This window comes from Perissodus microlepis, chromosome 11 (assembly GCF_051167445.1).
Source record: "Perissodus microlepis isolate ML-2025 ecotype Zambia chromosome 11, ASM5116744v1, whole genome shotgun sequence".
Lineage (NCBI taxonomy): Eukaryota > Metazoa > Chordata > Actinopteri > Cichliformes > Cichlidae > Perissodus > Perissodus microlepis.
The window spans coordinates 2,179,977-2,197,129 of NC_140471.1; the positions used below are offsets into that span (position 1 = coordinate 2,179,977).

The window sequence follows — 17,153 nt, forward strand, 5'->3', positions numbered from 1 at the left end:
TCTTCCTCTGGGCTGTTTAAAGGGCCAGTTTATCCAAAGCTGTGTATATACCAGCTGCTGTCAGGCTTCAGATGTCTGCATTAGTCCACAGTCCACTGTTTTGTAAGCCATTGCTTTACTGCAAAAGTTCCCATCTACTGTAAAGAAATGGAGATAAGCAGGCACATAATATGAAAAGGCATGCTGTAGGCTGACTTTGTCTTTTCTGATCCATCGGTTTGTGTGGCTCTTTTCACAGGAGGGACCTAACCCACACTTTATTTACTTATACGATAAGTTTAGTGGAATGTAGTGAAAATACACAGTGTTTACTTTTAATTTAACAACATGAAGCTGCATCAGGTTTCCATGGTGACTGCTCAAGAAATTCTGCTTTCATAAATAAACATCAGACTGTCAAAAGAGCTCATCTGTGCGAGACCACCGAGCTGAGAGCATTTTCAGGTCCAGATCCCCCCGTACGCCATCGTTGGAGAGCAGTTAAAGTTTTTCTTCCCGACTGTGATTTGAAAACGTCGAAATGGAATCAAGTCAAGGAATCTATAAACCTATCAGGGTATGTGACGTTTTTGCTTTTACTGCATTTCAATAATTTGAAGAATTTGATGTCGTTTTAAAAGTTGACAAACTGAGAATCATTTTAAGTAACAATGACTAAATTGCTATTTCTTTGACAGGTGTTGTTCAACACACCGATTTATGAAACTGCTGTAAAGATCTGCTGGCATCTTCCGGGCTACAGGACTCAGGTTAGACCCAGATTCATGCAAACCAAAGCTGACAGAAAATATCAGGTCATTTCTGAGGACCTGAGAGTGGTGGTGATTAAATGTCTCCTTTACTTTTAGATTGCGATTATGACGGAGTTTCTCAGACTTCAGCAGGAAGATCTAATTCCACCGAACCTCACTGCTGAAGATCTGAGAGATCTTTTGGTGGAGAAGAGCAGGGAGACACTCAGAGAGCAGTGAGTTACTGTCACACCTGAAAGTCTGTTTGTGATGACGTGTAAATGCTGAGAGAAAACCTCTGCTTTGCTTTCTTTTGAAGGCTGTGGGAGTTTGAATTAGAGGATTTTGAAGAAGAGGAAGCCAAACCTCTTCTAAGGCTGGTAAGACGAGAAAACCCACAAGACTTTTTTCTCATTATGTGCACATAACCTTTAAACATAAGCGCGCTGTAAATGTGTTTTCTGTTTCAGGTGTGGGCGGTGAACGTCAGCAATAAAATGAGGGACGTTGAATTTGAAGCCAGGATGCTTCTTCAGTTCCCAGAGGCCGTACCTCCTAAATTTCAGTGAGTCACATGTAATATACAGTTATTAACCCCGTAAGACCCAACCCATCAAAAAACAGCCAGAAAATTCAGATTCTTTGGAGCTGAGATGTTTATTAACCCTTTAAACAAAAGCCACAAATTAGTTCTTTGCTATGTCATGTTGTGTATGATTTACTTTTATTATGTATTTATTTTTTGTATCACATTTGATACACTGGGTGTTTTTGGCAACTTTTTGTTAACGGCAATGTTAATGTTAGACTAAAAAAAGAGTTTTGTCCACAACATTTAGAAATTATAGCAAGTATTGATCATGTTGATGAGATCGAGGTCTCAGAAACTCATGTATGATACAAAGGTGGTTACAGGGTTAACAGTCCAGCTACAGTGTTTCAATATTTAAATGATGCTTTGAATATGTTTAACAGAAAACTCTTATCATGTTTTTCTACAGAGCACCTAAACTCCTCAGCGTGGTGAAGGATTACGTTGAAATCCTGAAAGAGAAGCAGCAGGAACAGCATAACAGCAAACTGCTCACCGCGCAGGAGGTCGTGATCGAGGTAGTTCCCCGCGTTCTCCAGGGCTTCTGGGAGCTTCCTCCTCGTCCCCTCCTAAACATGGCCTCCCAGAGTCTAAGTATCCTCTCCACAAGTGTCACCAAGGCCACTTTAGATCGTGTCTCCAAGAGCCTCACGGCGATGGAAACACAGGCCACCTTCACCCGCTCCATCCGAGACGATATGGTCGACAGCATCCTGACGGAGATTAGACAGAAATTTCCTGAAGAAATTCTGTCTATCAAAGTTGCAAACTTTGCGCCAGTGTTGCTGAAGACCATTGCTGATGTAGCAAGGATCCGGATTTGTGAAATCTTTGAGCCCCCTTCAAGTCCTGATGTGAAGAGCACAAATGGAGAGCGCTCCTCTGACGGCCTTTCAATGGCAAATGTTCCACCAGCCGAAGGAGCTCTGTCAGAAAGTGTTCCAGAGCCTGACGTTCCCTGTGAGGAACTTCTTTCTGAAAGGGCATCCAGTCTGAGTACTCAAGACCTTACGATCGAAGGAGCTCTGTCAGAAAGTGTTCCAGAGCCTGACGTTCCCTGTGAGGAACTTCTTTCTGAAAGGGCATCCAGTCTGAGTACTCAAGACCTTACGATAGAAGGAGCTCTGTCAGAAAGTGTTCCAGAGCCCGACGTTCCCTGTGAGGAACCCTATGCCGAGTCCAAATGCTGTGTTGAAGGCGAAGATCATAAGATCAAAGGATCTTGTTCAGAAATTGGGCCAGTTCCTGATGTTCCCCAAGAGGAACCTTTTCCTGAACCTGAAGCCAGCATGAAGTCCAAAGACCGTCACATCAAGAAGAAGAAAAAGGGCTTCTTCAAAAGACTGAGAAGTCTGTTCTGCTGCTGTTGCAGACAAAAAGTCACCGACTGACACTGAAGCTGTGACCCAGTATTGGTGTTGCAGTAACTGTAAATATGTAAATATGTTCCTTGATGATTGTTGTTCATGTTTTTGGGGGTTTCTTTAGTTTTCAGTGGGCTGGGTGTTTTTTCTCCTTCGTGTTCTTTACTTAATTCTTGTTCATAGTTCCTGATTTGTTTTCCTAGTTCTTGTTTCTTAGTTTTTAGTTTCTTGAGTCCACCTGAGTTTCCAGCAATAAAAGCTGCTGATTCAAGTTTCATTCCACGTAAGAGTCCTGTGTTTGGGTCCTGCTACCTGCCTGTCACAGCACACCATGACAGAAACTTCATAAACTCATTCATATTTCTACACGAGTCTCCAGCCATGTTAAAGATTTTTTTCTTTCAAACATTTGTAAGAATCTCTTATGGTTCTCAAAATACTTCCACAAGTCCAGTAAGTGTAGTGCAGTAACATATTGATGGTATTATTTTTCATAATTATTTTTAATACAATTATTTATTATTTTTAATGCAATTTGAACTGAAACTGGTATATAAAATGTATTTCCTGTAGAAAATGCAGTGTGAATGCTAATAGCTGAATAGTTTGAGTTGAATTTTTATAATTGCTGAAATCTTTGGTGAAAAACATGTTACAGTTTTTGCCCGTTGCTTGAACACATTTTGCAAAAGTTCGCTCATTGTGCCAAAACTCTAAACACAAGTAAACATGACACAACAAAATATAGCATTCACATCTGTGCCAAACTGAAACTCTGCTGTCAAAACCTAACATTCCTCTGTCAAAATGTAACTCTGTTGACAAAATGACACATACTTGCATCATATGCAGATCAGGGGGAACACACTAGTCTACTTTATATAAAACACTGCAGTCTTTGATTGTCATTGTTTATTCAGAAGGCATATTTTCAGGAGACACAAACAACCAAAAAAGCAAATAGGCCTACTCAATATTGTACACTGCAGCACCATGAATTCAGATAAAGCAAAAAAACAAACATAACACAGTAATAGAAAAAACACTATACTGTACACACAAAAAATCATGACAATTGTGCATACGTGGGCTCATGGATCCCGCCGTCTGTTGGGGTCTGGCCACAGGACCTCATCGACATCGCAAGCAGTGTCTTCTCCCGCTGGGCACCGGGGAAAATATCCTCTTGCATGTCGAAACCATCCATGGATTGCTGTCACCTGACTGTCGCCGCAGGCCTGTTCCATTGCCTGCAGAAGAGGCATGCGGGCATGTGGTTGGCGGTCAGATACACGCCATCTCCAAGCCTAAAAAAAATCCTCTATAGGGTTTAAAAATGGTGAGTAAGGGGGCAAGTATACCACTTCAAGTTGGTTGTGGTTGGAGAACCAGGCCTGGACCAGAGCAGCCCGATGGAAACTGACATGATCCCATATCACCACAAACCTGGGCTGATCTGCTCTGTTCTGTACAACTATATCATGGAGAGCATCTAGAAATGTGAGTATGTGTTGGCTATTGTATGGACCTAGTTTTGCATGATGATGCAGAAGCCCTCGAAGGCTTATGGCGGCACACAATGTGATATTTCCCCCGCGCTGCCCTGGGACGTGCACAATTGCCCTTTGGCCAATTACATTACGACCCCGTCGTTTTGTTTCGCACAGGTCGAATCCAGCTTCATCAATGAAAATGAATTCATGAGGCTGTGCAGCTCCATCCATGGCCAAGATTCTCTGTAAAACAAAGAGAACATATTACTGCACTACAGTGCTACACATACAGGACCCTCACCCATCACACAGGTACCTGTGTAGCTCTCAGGATGGATCCATGTGGTACTGATATGGTACATATTCAGCTGCTACTGGATTTCACCAATACTGTGTTGTCCATGTAAAGGACAGTTACACGTACCCGTACATATTCAGCTCGAAGTCCTTTGACCCTGTCACTGTTCCTCTCAAATGGGACTCTGTAGAGCTGCTTCATGGTGATGCTGTGTTGTCCCAAGATGCGTCTGATGGTGGTGATGCTCACATGGTTTATGTTGTTGAACACTTGCCTGTCTGCAAGTATTTGCTTTCGTAGCTGGTGGAGACGGATGGCATTGTCTGCCCTCACTAGGTCCACAACGGCGAGTTCCTGCTGTTGTGTGAACAGGCGTTGGCGTCCTGCCCCAGAAGGTCTTCGAGTCATTCTAGAGAAATACAACCACATACTGTCATCGCTTTGCTTATTTTCTTACAGTACTTTACTGTATATACTGTATCATCCACTGTACAACACTGTACTTCAATATAAGTAATCATGGTATGTTTCACAGAAACTACCACTTTGGCTGCAAAAGGAGCATTAGCACCCTGCAATACCCTGTACACTTGATATGGTGATGTGATATACTGTATAGAAAAGTGAAGGTACAAAAACCTCTTCAATCAAATTTGCTTTGGTGGACAGAAAACAGCCGTTGTAGACTGTTTGGGGTTACCTTTTCTAAGTATTGAATTTTCAAAAGTGAAGTCAGTTCTTCTGACCAGGTTCAGACCAGGATGAACACAAGTATGATACTGAACCCACTAGAGAACTGGTCCCAGCTGTGGGTTCACCTCCTCCTGCTGAACTCATAGGACAGACTCTAATGTAGCATCACGTTCATCGCTCACTCCTGACCTCCTGTGAAGCATGACGAATGTGTAATTAATGACTTAATTATTTGGGGTATTATTGCTATAAAAATAATATTAATAGTATTATTATTATTGTGCTTTGGGCTCCACTGATAACGCAGAGTCTCTTCTTCCTCTGGGCTGTTTAAAGGGCCAGTTTATCCAAAGCTGTGTATATACCAGCTGCTGTCAGGCTTCAGATGTCTGCATTAGTCCACAGTCCACTGTTTTGTAAGCCATTGCTTTACTGCAAAAGTTCCCATCTACTGTAAAGAAATGGAGATAAGCAGGCACATAATATGAAAAGGCATGCTGTAGGCTGACTTTGTCTTTTCTGATCCATCGGTTTGTGTGGCTCTTTTCACAGGAGGGACCTAACCCACACTTTATTTACTTATACGATAAGTTTAGTGGAATGTAGTGAAAATACACAGTGTTTACTTTTAACTTAACAACATGAAGCTGCATCAAGTTTCCATGGTGACTGCTCAAGAAATTCTGCTTTCATAAATAAACATCAGACTGTCAAAAGAGCTCATCTGTGCGAGACCACCGAGCTGAGAGCATTTTCAGGTCCAGATCCCCCCGTACGCCATCGTTGGAGAGCAGTTAAAGTTTTTCTTCCCGACTGTGATTTGAAAACGTCAAAATGGAATCAAGTCAAGGAATCTATAAACCTATCAGGGTATGTGACGTTTTTGCTTTTACTGCATTTCAATAATTTGAAGAATTTGATGTCGTTTTAAAAGTTGACAAACTGAGAATCATTTTAAGTAACAATGACTAAATTGCTATTTCTTTGACAGGTGTTGTTCAACACACCGATTTATGAAACTGCTGTAAAGATCTGCTGGCATCTTCCGGGCTACAGGACTCAGGTTAGACCCAGATTCATGCAAACCAAAGCTGACAGAAAATATCAGGTAATTTCTGAGGACCTGAGAGTGGTGGTGATTAAATGTCTCCTTTACTTTTAGATTGCGATTATGACGGAGTTTCTCAGACTTCAGCAGGAAGATCTAATTCCACCGAACCTCACTGCTGAAGATCTGAGAGATCTTTTGGTGGAGAAGAGCAGGGAGACACTCAGAGAGCAGTGAGTTACTGTCACACCTGAAAGTCTGTTTGTGATGACGTGTAAATGCTGAGAGAAAACCTCTGCTTTGCTTTCTTTTGAAGGCTGTGGGAGTTTGAATTAGAGGATTTTGAAGAAGAGGAAGCCAAACCTCTTCTAAGGCTGGTAAGACGAGAAAACCCACAAGACTTTTTTCTCATTATGTGCACATAACCTTTAAACATAAGCGCGCTGTAAATGTGTTTTCTGTTTCAGGTGTGGGCGGTGAACGTCAGCAATAAAATGAGGGACGTTGAATTTGAAGCCAGGATGCTTCTTCAGTTCCCAGAGGCCGTACCTCCTAAATTTCAGTGAGTCACATGTAATATACAGTTATTAACCCTGTAAGACCCAACCCATCAAAAAACAGCCAGAAAATTCAGATTCTTTGGAGCTGAGATGTTTATTAACCCTTTAAACAAAAGCCACAAATTAGTTCTTTGCTATGTCATGTTGTGTATCATTTACTTTTATTATGTATTTATTTTTTGTATCACATTTGATACACTGGGTGTTTTTGGCAACTTTTTGTTAACGACAATGTTAATTTTAGACTAAAAAAAGAGTTTTGTCCACAACATTTAGAAATTATAGCAAGTATTGATCATGTTGATGAGATCGAGGTCTCAGAAACTCATGTATGATACAAAGGTGGTTACAGGGTTAACAGTCCAGCTACAGTGTTTCAATATTTAAATGATGCTTTGAATATGTTTAACAGATAACTCTTATCATGTTTTTCTACAGAGCACCTAAACTCCTCAGCGTGGTGAAGGATTACGTTGAAATCCTGAAAGAGAAGCAGCAGGAACAGCATAACAGCAAACTGCTCACCGCGCAGGAGGTCGTGATCGAGGTAGTTCCCCGCGTTCTCCAGGGCTTCTGGGAGCTTCCTCCTCGTCCCCTCCTAAACATGGCCTCCCAGAGTCTAAGTATCCTCTCCACAAGTGTCACCAAGGCCACTTTAGATCGTGTCTCCAAGAGCCTCACGGCGATGGAAACACAGGCCACCTTCACCCGCTCCATCCGAGACGATATGGTCGACAGCATCCTGACGGAGATTAGACAGAAATTTCCTGAAGAAATTCTGTCTATCAAAGTTGCAAACTTTGCGCCAGTGTTGCTGAAGACCATTGCTGATGTAGCAAGGATCCGGATTTGTGAAATCTTTGAGCCCCCTTCAAGTCCTGATGTGAAGAGCACAAATGGAGAGCGCTCCTCTGACGGCCTTTCAATGGCAAATGTTCCACCAGCCGAAGGAGCTCTGTCAGAAAGTGTTCCAGAGCCTGACGTTCCCTGTGAGGAACTTCTTTCTGAAAGGGCATCTAGTCTGAGTACTCAAGACCTTACGATCGAAGGAGCTCTGTCAGAAAGTGTGCCAGAGCCTGACGTTCCCTGTGAGGAACTTCTTTCTGAAAGGGCATCCAGTCTGAGTACTCAAGACCTTACGATCGAAGGAGCTCTGTCAGAAAGTGTTCCAGAGCCCGACGTTCCCTGTGAGGAACCCTATGCCGAGTCCAAATGCTGTGTTGAAGGCGAAGATCATAAGATCAAAGGATCTTGTTCAGAAATTGGGCCAGTTCCTGATGTTCCCCAAGAGGAACCTTTTCCTGAACCTGAAGCCAGCATGAAGTCCAAAGACCGTGACATCAAGAAGAAGAAAAAGGGCTTCTTCAAAAGACTGAGAAGTCTGTTCTGCTGCTGTTGCAGACAAAAAGTCACCGACTGACACTGAAGCTGTGACCCAGTATTGGTGTTGCAGTAACTGTAAATATGTAAATATGTTCCTTGATGATTGTTGTTCATGTTTTTGGGGGTTTCTTTAGTTTTCAGTGGGCTGGGTGTTTTTTCTCCTTCGTGTTCTTTACTTAATTCTTGTTCATAGTTCCTGATTTGTTTTCCTAGTTCTTGTTTCTTAGTTTTTAGTTTCTTGAGTCCACCTGAGTTTCCAGCAATAAAAGCTGCTGATTCAAGTTTCATTCCACGTAAGAGTCCTGTGTTTGGGTCCTGCTACCTGCCTGTCACAGCACACCATGACAGAAACTTCATAAACTCATTCATATTTCTACACGAGTCTCCAGCTATGTTAAAGATTTTTTTCTTTCAAACATTTGTAAGAATCTCTTATGGTTCTCAAAATACTTCCACAAGTCCAGTAAGTGTAGTGCAGTAACATATTGATGGTATTATTTTTCATAATTATTTTTAATACAATTATTTATTATTTTTAATGCAATTTGAACTGAAACTGGTATATAAAATGTATTTCCTGTAGAAAATGCAGTGTGAATGCTAATAGCTGAATAGTTTGAGTTGAATTTTTATAATTGCTGAAATCTTTGGTGAAAAACATGTTACAGTTTTTGCCCGTTGCTTGAACACATTTTGCAAAAGTTCGCTCATTGTGCCAAAACTCTAAACACAAGTAAACATGACACAACAAAATATAGCATTCACATCTGTGCCAAACTGAAACTCTGCTGTCAAAACCTAACATTCCTCTGTCAAAATGTAACTCTGTTGACAAAATGACACATACTTGCATCATATGCAGATCAGGGGGAACACACTAGTCTACTTTATATAAAACACTGCAGTCTTTGATTGTCATTGTTTATTCAGAAGGCATATTTTCAGGAGACACAAACAACCAAAAAAGCAAATAGGCCTACTCAATATTGTACACTGCAGCACCATGAATTCAGATCAAGCAAAAAAAACAAACATAATACAGTAATAGAAAAAACACTATACTGTGCACACAAAAAATCATGACAATTGTGCATACGTGGGCTCATGGATCCCGCCGTCTGTTGGGGTCTGGCCACAGGACCTCATCGACATCGCAAGCAGTGTCTTCTCCCGCTGGGCACCGGGGAAAATATCCTCTTGCATGTCGAAACCATCCATGGATTGCTGTCACCTGACTGTCGCCGCAGGCCTGTTCCATTGCCTGCAGAAGAGGCATGCGGGCATGTGGTTGGCGGTCATATACACGCCATCTCCAAGCCTAAAATAATCCTCTATAGGGTTTAAAAATGGTGAGTAAGGGGGCAAGTATACCACTTCAAGTTGGTTGTGGTTGGAGAACCAGGCCTGGACCAGAGCAGCCCGATGGAAACTGACATGATCCCATATCACCACAAACCTGGGCTGATCTGCTCTGTTCTGTACAACTATATCATGGAGAGCATCTAGAAATGTGAGTATGTGTTGGCTATTGTATGGACCTAGTTTTGCATGATGATGCAGAAGCCCTCGAAGGCTTATGGCGGCACACAATGTGATATTTCCCCCGCGCTGCCCTGGGACGTGCACAATTGCCCTTTGGCCAATTACATTACGACCCCGTCGTTTTGTTTCGCACAGGTCGAATCCAGCTTCATCAATGAAAATGAATTCATGAGGCTGTGCAGCTCCATCCATGGCCAAGATTCTCTGTAAAACAAAGAGAACATATTACTGCACTACAGTGCTACACATACAGGACCCTCACCCATCACACAGGTACCTGTGTAGCTCTCAGGATGGATCCATGTGGTACTGATATGGTACATATTCAGCTGCTACTGGATTTCACCAATACTGTGTTGTCCATGTAAAGGACAGTTACACGTACCCGTACATATTCAGCTCGAAGTCCTTTGACCCTGTCGCTGTTCCTCTCAAATGGGACTCTGTAGAGCTGCTTCATGGTGATGCTGTGTTGTCCCAAGATGCGTCTGATGGTGGTGATGCTCACATGGTTTATGTTGTTGAACACTTGCCTGTCTGCAAGTATTTGCTTTCGTAGCTGGTGGAGACGGATGGCATTGTCTGCCCTCACTAGGTCCACAACGGCGAGTTCCTGCTGTTGTGTGAACAGGCGTTGGCGTCCTGCCCCAGAAGGTCTTCGAGTCATTCTAGAGAAATACAACCACATACTGTCATCGCTTTGCTTATTTTCTTACAGTACTTTACTGTATATACTGTATCATCCACTGTACAACACTGTACTTCAATATAAGTAATCATGGTATGTTTCACAGAAACTACCACTTTGGCTGCAAAAGGAGCATTAGCACCCTGCAATACCCTGTACACTTGATATGGTGATGTGATATACTGTATAGAAAAGTGAAGGTACAAAAACCTCTTCAATCAAATTTGCTTTGGTGGACAGAAAACAGCCGTTGTAGACTGTTTGGGGTTACCTTTTATAAGTATTGAATTTTCAAAAGTGAAGTCAGTTCTTCTGACCAGGTTCAGACCAGGATGAACACAAGTATGATACTGAACCCACTAGAGAACTGGTCCCAGCTGTGGGTTCACCTCCTCCTGCTGAACTCATAGGACAGACTCTAATGTAGCATCACGTTCATCGCTCACTCCTGACCTCCTGTGAAGCATGACGAATGTGTAATTAATGACTTAATTATTTGGGGTATTATTGCTATAAAAATAATATTAATAGTATTGTTATTATTGTGCTTTGGGCTCCACTGATAACGCAGAGTCTCTTCTTCCTCTGGGCTGTTTAAAGGGCCAGTTTATCCAAAGCTGTGTATATACCAGCTGCTGTCAGGCTTCAGATGTCTGCATTAGTCCACAGTCCACTGTTTTGTAAGCCATTGCTTTACTGCAAAAGTTCCCATCTACTGTAAAGAAATGGAGATAAGCAGGCACATAATATGAAAAGGCATGCTGTAGGCTGACTTTGTCTTTTCTGATCCATCGGTTTGTGTGGCTCTTTTCACAGGAGGGACCTAACCCACACTTTATTTACTTATACGATAAGTTTAGTGGAATGTAGTGAAAATACACAGTGTTTACTTTTAACTTAACAACATGAAGCTGCATCAAGTTTCCATGGTGACTGCTCAAGAAATTCTGCTTTCATAAATAAACATCAGACTGTCAAAAGAGCTCATCTGTGCGAGACCACCGAGCTGAGAGCATTTTCAGGTCCAGATCCCCCCGTACGCCATCGTTGGAGAGCAGTTAAAGTTTTTCTTCCCGACTGTGATTTGAAAACGTCGAAATGGAATCAAGTCAAGGAATCTATAAACCTATCAGGGTATGTGACGTTTTTGCTTTTACTGCATTTCAATAATTTGAAGAATTTGATGTCGTTTTAAAAGTTGACAAACTGAGAATCATTTTAAGTAACAATGACTAAATTGCTATTTCTTTGACAGGTGTTGTTCAACACACCGATTTATGAAACTGCTGTAAAGATCTGCTGGCATCTTCCGGGCTACAGGACTCAGGTTAGACCCAGATTCATGCAAACCAAAGCTGACAGAAGATATCAGGTCATTTCTGAGGACCTGAGAGTGGTGGTGATTAAATGTCTCCTTTACTTTTAGATTGCGATTATGACGGAGTTTCTCAGACTTCAGCAGGAAGATCTAATTCCACCGAACCTCACTGCTGAAGATCTGAGAGATCTTTTGGTGGAGAAGAGCAGGGAGACACTCAGAGAGCAGTGAGTTACTGTCACACCTGAAAGTCTGTTTGTGATGACGTGTAAATGCTGAGAGAAAACCTCTGCTTTGCTTTCTTTTGAAGGCTGTGGGAGTTTGAATTAGAGGATTTTGAAGAAGAGGAAGCCAAACCTCTTCTAAGGCTGGTAAGACGAGAAAACCCACAAGACTTTTTTCTCATTATGTGCACATAACCTTTAAACATAAGCGCGCTGTAAATGTGTTTTCTGTTTCAGGTGTGGGCGGTGAACGTCAGCAATAAAATGAGGGACGTTGAATTTGAAGCCAGGATGCTTCTTCAGTTCCCAGAGGCCGTACCTCCTAAATTTCAGTGAGTCACATGTAATATACAGTTATTAACCCTGTAAGACCCAACTCATCAAAAAACAGCCAGAAAATTCAGATTCTTTGGAGCTGAGATGTTTATTAACCCTTTAAACAAAAGCCACAAATTAGTTCTTTGCTATGTCATGTTGTGTATCATTTACTTTTATTATGTATTTATTTTTTGTATCACATTTGATACACTGGGTGTTTTTGGCAACTTTTTGTTAACGGCAATGTTAATTTTAGACTAAAAAAAGAGTTTTGTCCACAACATTTAGAAATTATAGCAAGTATTGATCATGTTGATGAGATCGAGGTCTCAGAAACTCATGTATGATACAAAGGTGGTTACAGGGTTAACAGTCCAGCTACAGTGTTTCAATATTTAAATGATGCTTTGAATATGTTTAACAGAAAACTCTTATCATGTTTTTCTACAGAGCACCTAAACTCCTCAGCGTGGTGAAGGATTACGTTGAAATCCTGAAAGAGAAGCAGCAGGAACAGCATAACAGCAAACTGCTCACCGCGCAGGAGGTCGTGATCGAGGTAGTTCCCCGCGTTCTCCAGGGCTTCTGGGAGCTTCCTCCTCGTCCCCTCCTAAACATGGCCTCCCAGAGTCCAAGTATCCTCTCCACAAGTGTCACCAAGGCCACTTTAGATCGTGTCTCCAAGAGTCTCACGGCGATGGAAACACAGGCCACCTTCACCCGCTCCATCCGAGACGATATGGTCGACAGCATCCTGACGGAGATTAGACAGAAATTTCCTGAAGAAATTCTGTCTATCAAAGTTGCAAACTTTGCGCCAGTGTTGCTGAAGACCATTGCTGATGTAGCAAGGATCCGGATTTGTGAAATCTTTGAGCCCCCTTCAAGTCCTGATGTGAAGAGCACAAATGGAGAGCGCTCCTCTGACGGCCTTTCAATGGCAAATGTTCCACCAGCCGAAGGAGCTCTGTCAGAAAGTGTGCCAGAGCCTGACGTTCCCTGTGAGGAACTTCTTTCTGAAAGGGCATCCAGTCTGAGTACTCAAGACCTTACGATCGAAGGAGCTCTGTCAGAAAGTGTTCCAGAGCCTGACGTTCCCTGTGAGGAACTTCTTTCTGAAAGGGCATCCAGTCTGAGTACTCAAGACCTTACGATCGAAGGAGCTCTGTCAGAAAGTGTTCCAGAGCCTGACGTTCCCTGTGAGGAACTTCTTTCTGAAAGGGCATCTAGTCTGAGTACTCAAGACCTTACGATCGAAGGAGCTCTGTCAGAAAGTGTTCCAGAGCCTGACGTTCCCTGTGAGGAACTTCTTTCTGAAAGGGCATCCAGTCTGAGTACTCAAGACCTTACGATCGAAGGAGCTCTGTCAGAAAGTGTTCCAGAGCCTGACGTTCCCTGTGAGGAACTTCTTTCTGAAAGGGCATCTAGTCTGAGTACTCAAGACCTTACGATCGAAGGAGCTCTGTCAGAAAGTGTTCCAGAGCCTGACGTTCCCTGTGAGGAACTTCTTTCTGAAAGGGCATCTAGTCTGAGTACTCAAGACCTTACGATCGAAGGAGCTCTGTCAGAAAGTGTTCCAGAGCCTGACGTTCCCTGTGAGGAACTTCTTTCTGAAAGGGCATCCAGTCTGAGTACTCAAGACCTTACGATCGAAGGAGCTCTGTCAGAAAGTGTTCCAGAGCCTGACGTTCCCTGTGAGGAACTTCTTTCTGAAAGGGCATCCAGTCTGAGTACTCAAGACCTTACGATCGAAGGAGCTCTGTCAGAAAGTGTTCCAGAGCCCGACGTTCCCTGTGAGGAACCCTATGCCGAGTCCAAATGCTGTGTTGAAGGCGAAGATCATAAGATCAAAGGATCTTGTTCAGAAATTGGGCCAGTTCCTGATGTTCCCCAAGAGGAACCTTTTCCTGAACCTGAAGCCAGCATGAAGTCCAAAGACCGTCACATCAAGAAGAAGAAAAAGGGCTTCTTCAAAAGACTGAGAAGTCTGTTCTGCTGCTGTTGCAGACAAAAAGTCACCGACTGACACTGAAGCTGTGACCCAGTATTGGTGTTGCAGTAACTGTAAATATGTAAATATGTTTTTTGATGATTGTTGTTCATGTTTTTGGGGGTTTCTTTAGTTTTCAGTGGGCTGGGTGTTTTTTCTCCTTCGTGTTCTTTACTTAATTCTTGTTCATAGTTCCTGATTTGTTTTCCTAGTTCTTGTTTCTTAGTTTTTAGTTTCTTGAGTCCACCTGAGTTTCCAGCAATAAAAGCTGCTGATTCAAGTTTCATTCCACGTAAGAGTCCTGTGTTTGGGTCCTGCTACCTGCCTGTCACAGCACACCATGACAGAAACTTCATAAACTCATTCATATTTCTACACGAGTCTCCAGCTATGTTAAATATTTTTTTCTTTCAAACATTTGTAAGAATCTCTTATGGTTCTCAAAATACTTCCACAAGTCCAGTAAGTGTAGTCCAGTAACATATTGATGGTATTATTTTTCATAATTATTTTTAATACAATTATTTATTATTTTTAATGCAATTTGAACTGAAACTGGTATATAAAATGTATTTCCTGTAGAAAATGCAGTGTGAATGCTAATAGCTGAATAGTTTGAGTTGAATTTTTATAATTGCTGAAATCTTTGGTGAAAAACATGTTACAGTTTTTGCCCGTTGCTTGAACACATTTTGCAAAACTTCGCTCATTGTGCCAAAACTCTAAACACAAGTAAACATGACACAACAAAATATAGCATTCACATCTGTGCCAAACTGAAACTCTGCTGTCAAAACCTAACATTCCTCTGTCAAAATGTAACTCTGTTGACAAAATGACACATACTTGCATCATATGCAGATCAGATCAGGGGGAACACACTAGTCTACTTTATATAAAACACTGCAGTCTTTGATTGTCATTGTTTATTCAGAAGGCATATTTTCAGGAGACACAAACAACCAAAAAAGCAAATAGGCCTACTCAATATTGTACACTGCAGCACCATGAATTCAGATCAAGCAAAAAAACAAACATAACACAGTAATAGAAAAAACACTATACTGTACACACAAAAAATCATGACAATTGTGCATACGTGGGCTCATGGATCCCGCCGTCTGTTGGGGTCTGGCCACAGGACCTCATCGACATCGCAAGCAGTGTCTTCTCCCGCTGGGCACCGGGGAAAATATCCTCTTGCATGTCGAAACCATCCATGGATTGCTGTCACCTGAATGTCGCCGCAGGCCTGTTCCATTGCCTGCAGAAGAGGCATGCGGGCATGTGGTTGGCGGTCAGATACACGCCATCTCCAAGCCTAAAAAAAATCCTCTATAGGGTTTAAAAATGGTGAGTAAGGGGGCAAGTATACCACTTCAAGTTGGTTGTGGTTGGAGAACCAGGCCTGGACCAGAGCAGCCCGATGGAAACTGACATGATCCCATATCACCACAAACCTGGGCTGATCTGCTCTGTTCTGTACAACTATATCATGGAGAGCATCTAGAAATGTGAGTATGTGTTGGCTATTGTATGGACCTAGTTTTGCATGATGATGCAGAAGCCCTCGAAGGCTTATGGCGGCACACAATGTGATATTTCCCCCGCGCTGCCCTGGGACGTGCACAATTGCCCTTTGGCCAATTACATTACGACCCCGTCGTCTTGTTTCGCACAGGTCGAATCCAGCTTCATCAATGAAAATGAATTCATGAGGCTGTGCAGCTCCATCCATGGCCAAGATTCTCTGTAAAACAAAGAGAACATATTACTGCACTACAGTGCTACACATACAGGACCCTCACCCATCACACAGGTACCTGTGTAGCTCTCAGGATGGATCCATGTGGTACTGATATGGTACATATTCAGCTGCTACTGGATTTCACCAATACTGTATTGTCCATGTAAAGGACAGTTACACGTACCCGTACATATTCAGCTCGAAGTCCTTTGACCCTGTCGCTGTTCCTCTCAAATGGGACTCTGTAGAGCTGCTTCATGGTGATGCTGTGTTGTCCCAAGATGCGTGTGATGGTGGTGATGCTCACATGGTTTATGTTGTTGAACACTTGCCTGTCTGCAAGTATTTGCTTTCGTAGCTGGTGGAGACGGATGGCATTGTCTGCCCTCACTAGGTCCACAACGGCGAGTTCCTGCTGTTGTGTGAACAGGCGTTGGCGTCCTGCCCCAGAAGGTCTTCGAGTCATTCTAGAGAAATACAACCACATACTGTCATCACTTTGCTTATTTTCTTACAGTACTTTACTGTATATACTGTATCATCCACTGTACAACACTGTACTTCAATATAAGTAATCATGGTATGTTTCACAGAAACTACCACTTTGGCTGCAAAAGGAGCATTAGCACCCTGCAATACCCTGTACACTTGATATGGTGATGTGATATACTGTAGAACAGTGCTATGAAAACCATCTGAGTAGAGTAGAAGGTAGAGAGGTGAAGACAGACCTGCTTTCTAGTCTGAATGTTCTTATTACAGATGCCACTGTGAAGCGGCTTAGATGTGGGTGGACTCTCTGCCCAGCTTCCCTCATAGTCAGGCCGTGGTTGATGACATGGTCCACCAAAGTTGCTCTTATATCATCAGAAATATGGGTCCGTGCATGACCTCCTCCTCCTCCTCCTCTTGCTTTCCCTCCATCCATGCTTGCAAAGTTCTTGAATTGGCTAAACTGAGGGCTTTTTGTAGTTGATTCTCAAAGATTCTCATTTAGTTTTCATGTTTGCAACAAGAAGAAGAAAAGAGGCAGAAACGTCTTCGATGTTTCCAAATCAGATTTATGGGCTGATTCAAACACCTGTTGGCTTTATTTACATTTTAAATGCACCACTAAGGCTGTCGTTTTCAAGCATTGTTTGTTTCTAAACTGATTCATTTGAC

General features: G+C 42.4%; 3 protein-coding genes and 3 pseudogenes across 5 annotated transcripts; 3 read left to right on the top strand and 3 right to left on the bottom strand.

The window, feature by feature from the left end:
* Positions 1 to 352: 352 nt before the first annotated feature.
* On the top strand, positions 353 to 2,964 carry LOC146377038 (uncharacterized). Its single transcript, XM_084944213.1, has 6 exons — positions 353 to 556; positions 678 to 749; positions 849 to 967; positions 1,051 to 1,111; positions 1,202 to 1,296; positions 1,733 to 2,964. The coding sequence occupies exons 1-6, from the start codon at positions 521 to 523 to the stop codon at positions 2,712 to 2,714; spliced, it is 1,365 nt and encodes a 454-aa protein (XP_084800339.1). The 5' UTR covers positions 353 to 520; the 3' UTR covers positions 2,715 to 2,964.
* A 1,012-nt stretch (positions 2,965 to 3,976) lies between these two features.
* Positions 3,977 to 8,449, top strand: LOC146377039 (uncharacterized). Its single transcript, XM_084944212.1, has 6 exons — positions 3,977 to 6,041; positions 6,163 to 6,234; positions 6,334 to 6,452; positions 6,536 to 6,596; positions 6,687 to 6,781; positions 7,218 to 8,449. The coding sequence occupies exons 1-6, from the start codon at positions 6,006 to 6,008 to the stop codon at positions 8,197 to 8,199; spliced, it is 1,365 nt and encodes a 454-aa protein (XP_084800338.1). The 5' UTR covers positions 3,977 to 6,005; the 3' UTR covers positions 8,200 to 8,449.
* LOC146377040 (uncharacterized) lies at positions 4,018 to 4,907 on the bottom strand (annotated as a pseudogene).
* A 528-nt stretch (positions 8,450 to 8,977) lies between the features above and the next one.
* Positions 8,978 to 10,820, bottom strand: LOC146377041 (uncharacterized; annotated as a pseudogene). Its single transcript, XR_014801666.1, has 2 exons — positions 10,090 to 10,820; positions 8,978 to 9,908 (listed from the first exon to the last, which is right to left on the bottom strand). The product of XR_014801666.1 is annotated as an uncharacterized LOC146377041 (transcript).
* Positions 10,801 to 14,323, top strand: LOC146377042 (uncharacterized). Its single transcript, XM_084944214.1, has 7 exons — positions 10,801 to 11,526; positions 11,648 to 11,719; positions 11,819 to 11,937; positions 12,021 to 12,081; positions 12,172 to 12,266; positions 12,703 to 13,229; positions 13,812 to 14,323. The coding sequence occupies exons 1-7, from the start codon at positions 11,491 to 11,493 to the stop codon at positions 14,276 to 14,278; spliced, it is 1,377 nt and encodes a 458-aa protein (XP_084800340.1). The 5' UTR covers positions 10,801 to 11,490; the 3' UTR covers positions 14,279 to 14,323.
* Positions 14,324 to 15,580: 1,257 nt separating this feature from the next.
* LOC146377043 (uncharacterized) lies at positions 15,581 to 16,468 on the bottom strand (annotated as a pseudogene). Its single transcript, XR_014801706.1, has 2 exons — positions 16,174 to 16,468; positions 15,581 to 15,992 (listed from the first exon to the last, which is right to left on the bottom strand). The product of XR_014801706.1 is annotated as an uncharacterized LOC146377043 (transcript).
* Positions 16,469 to 17,153: the final 685 nt, after the last annotated feature.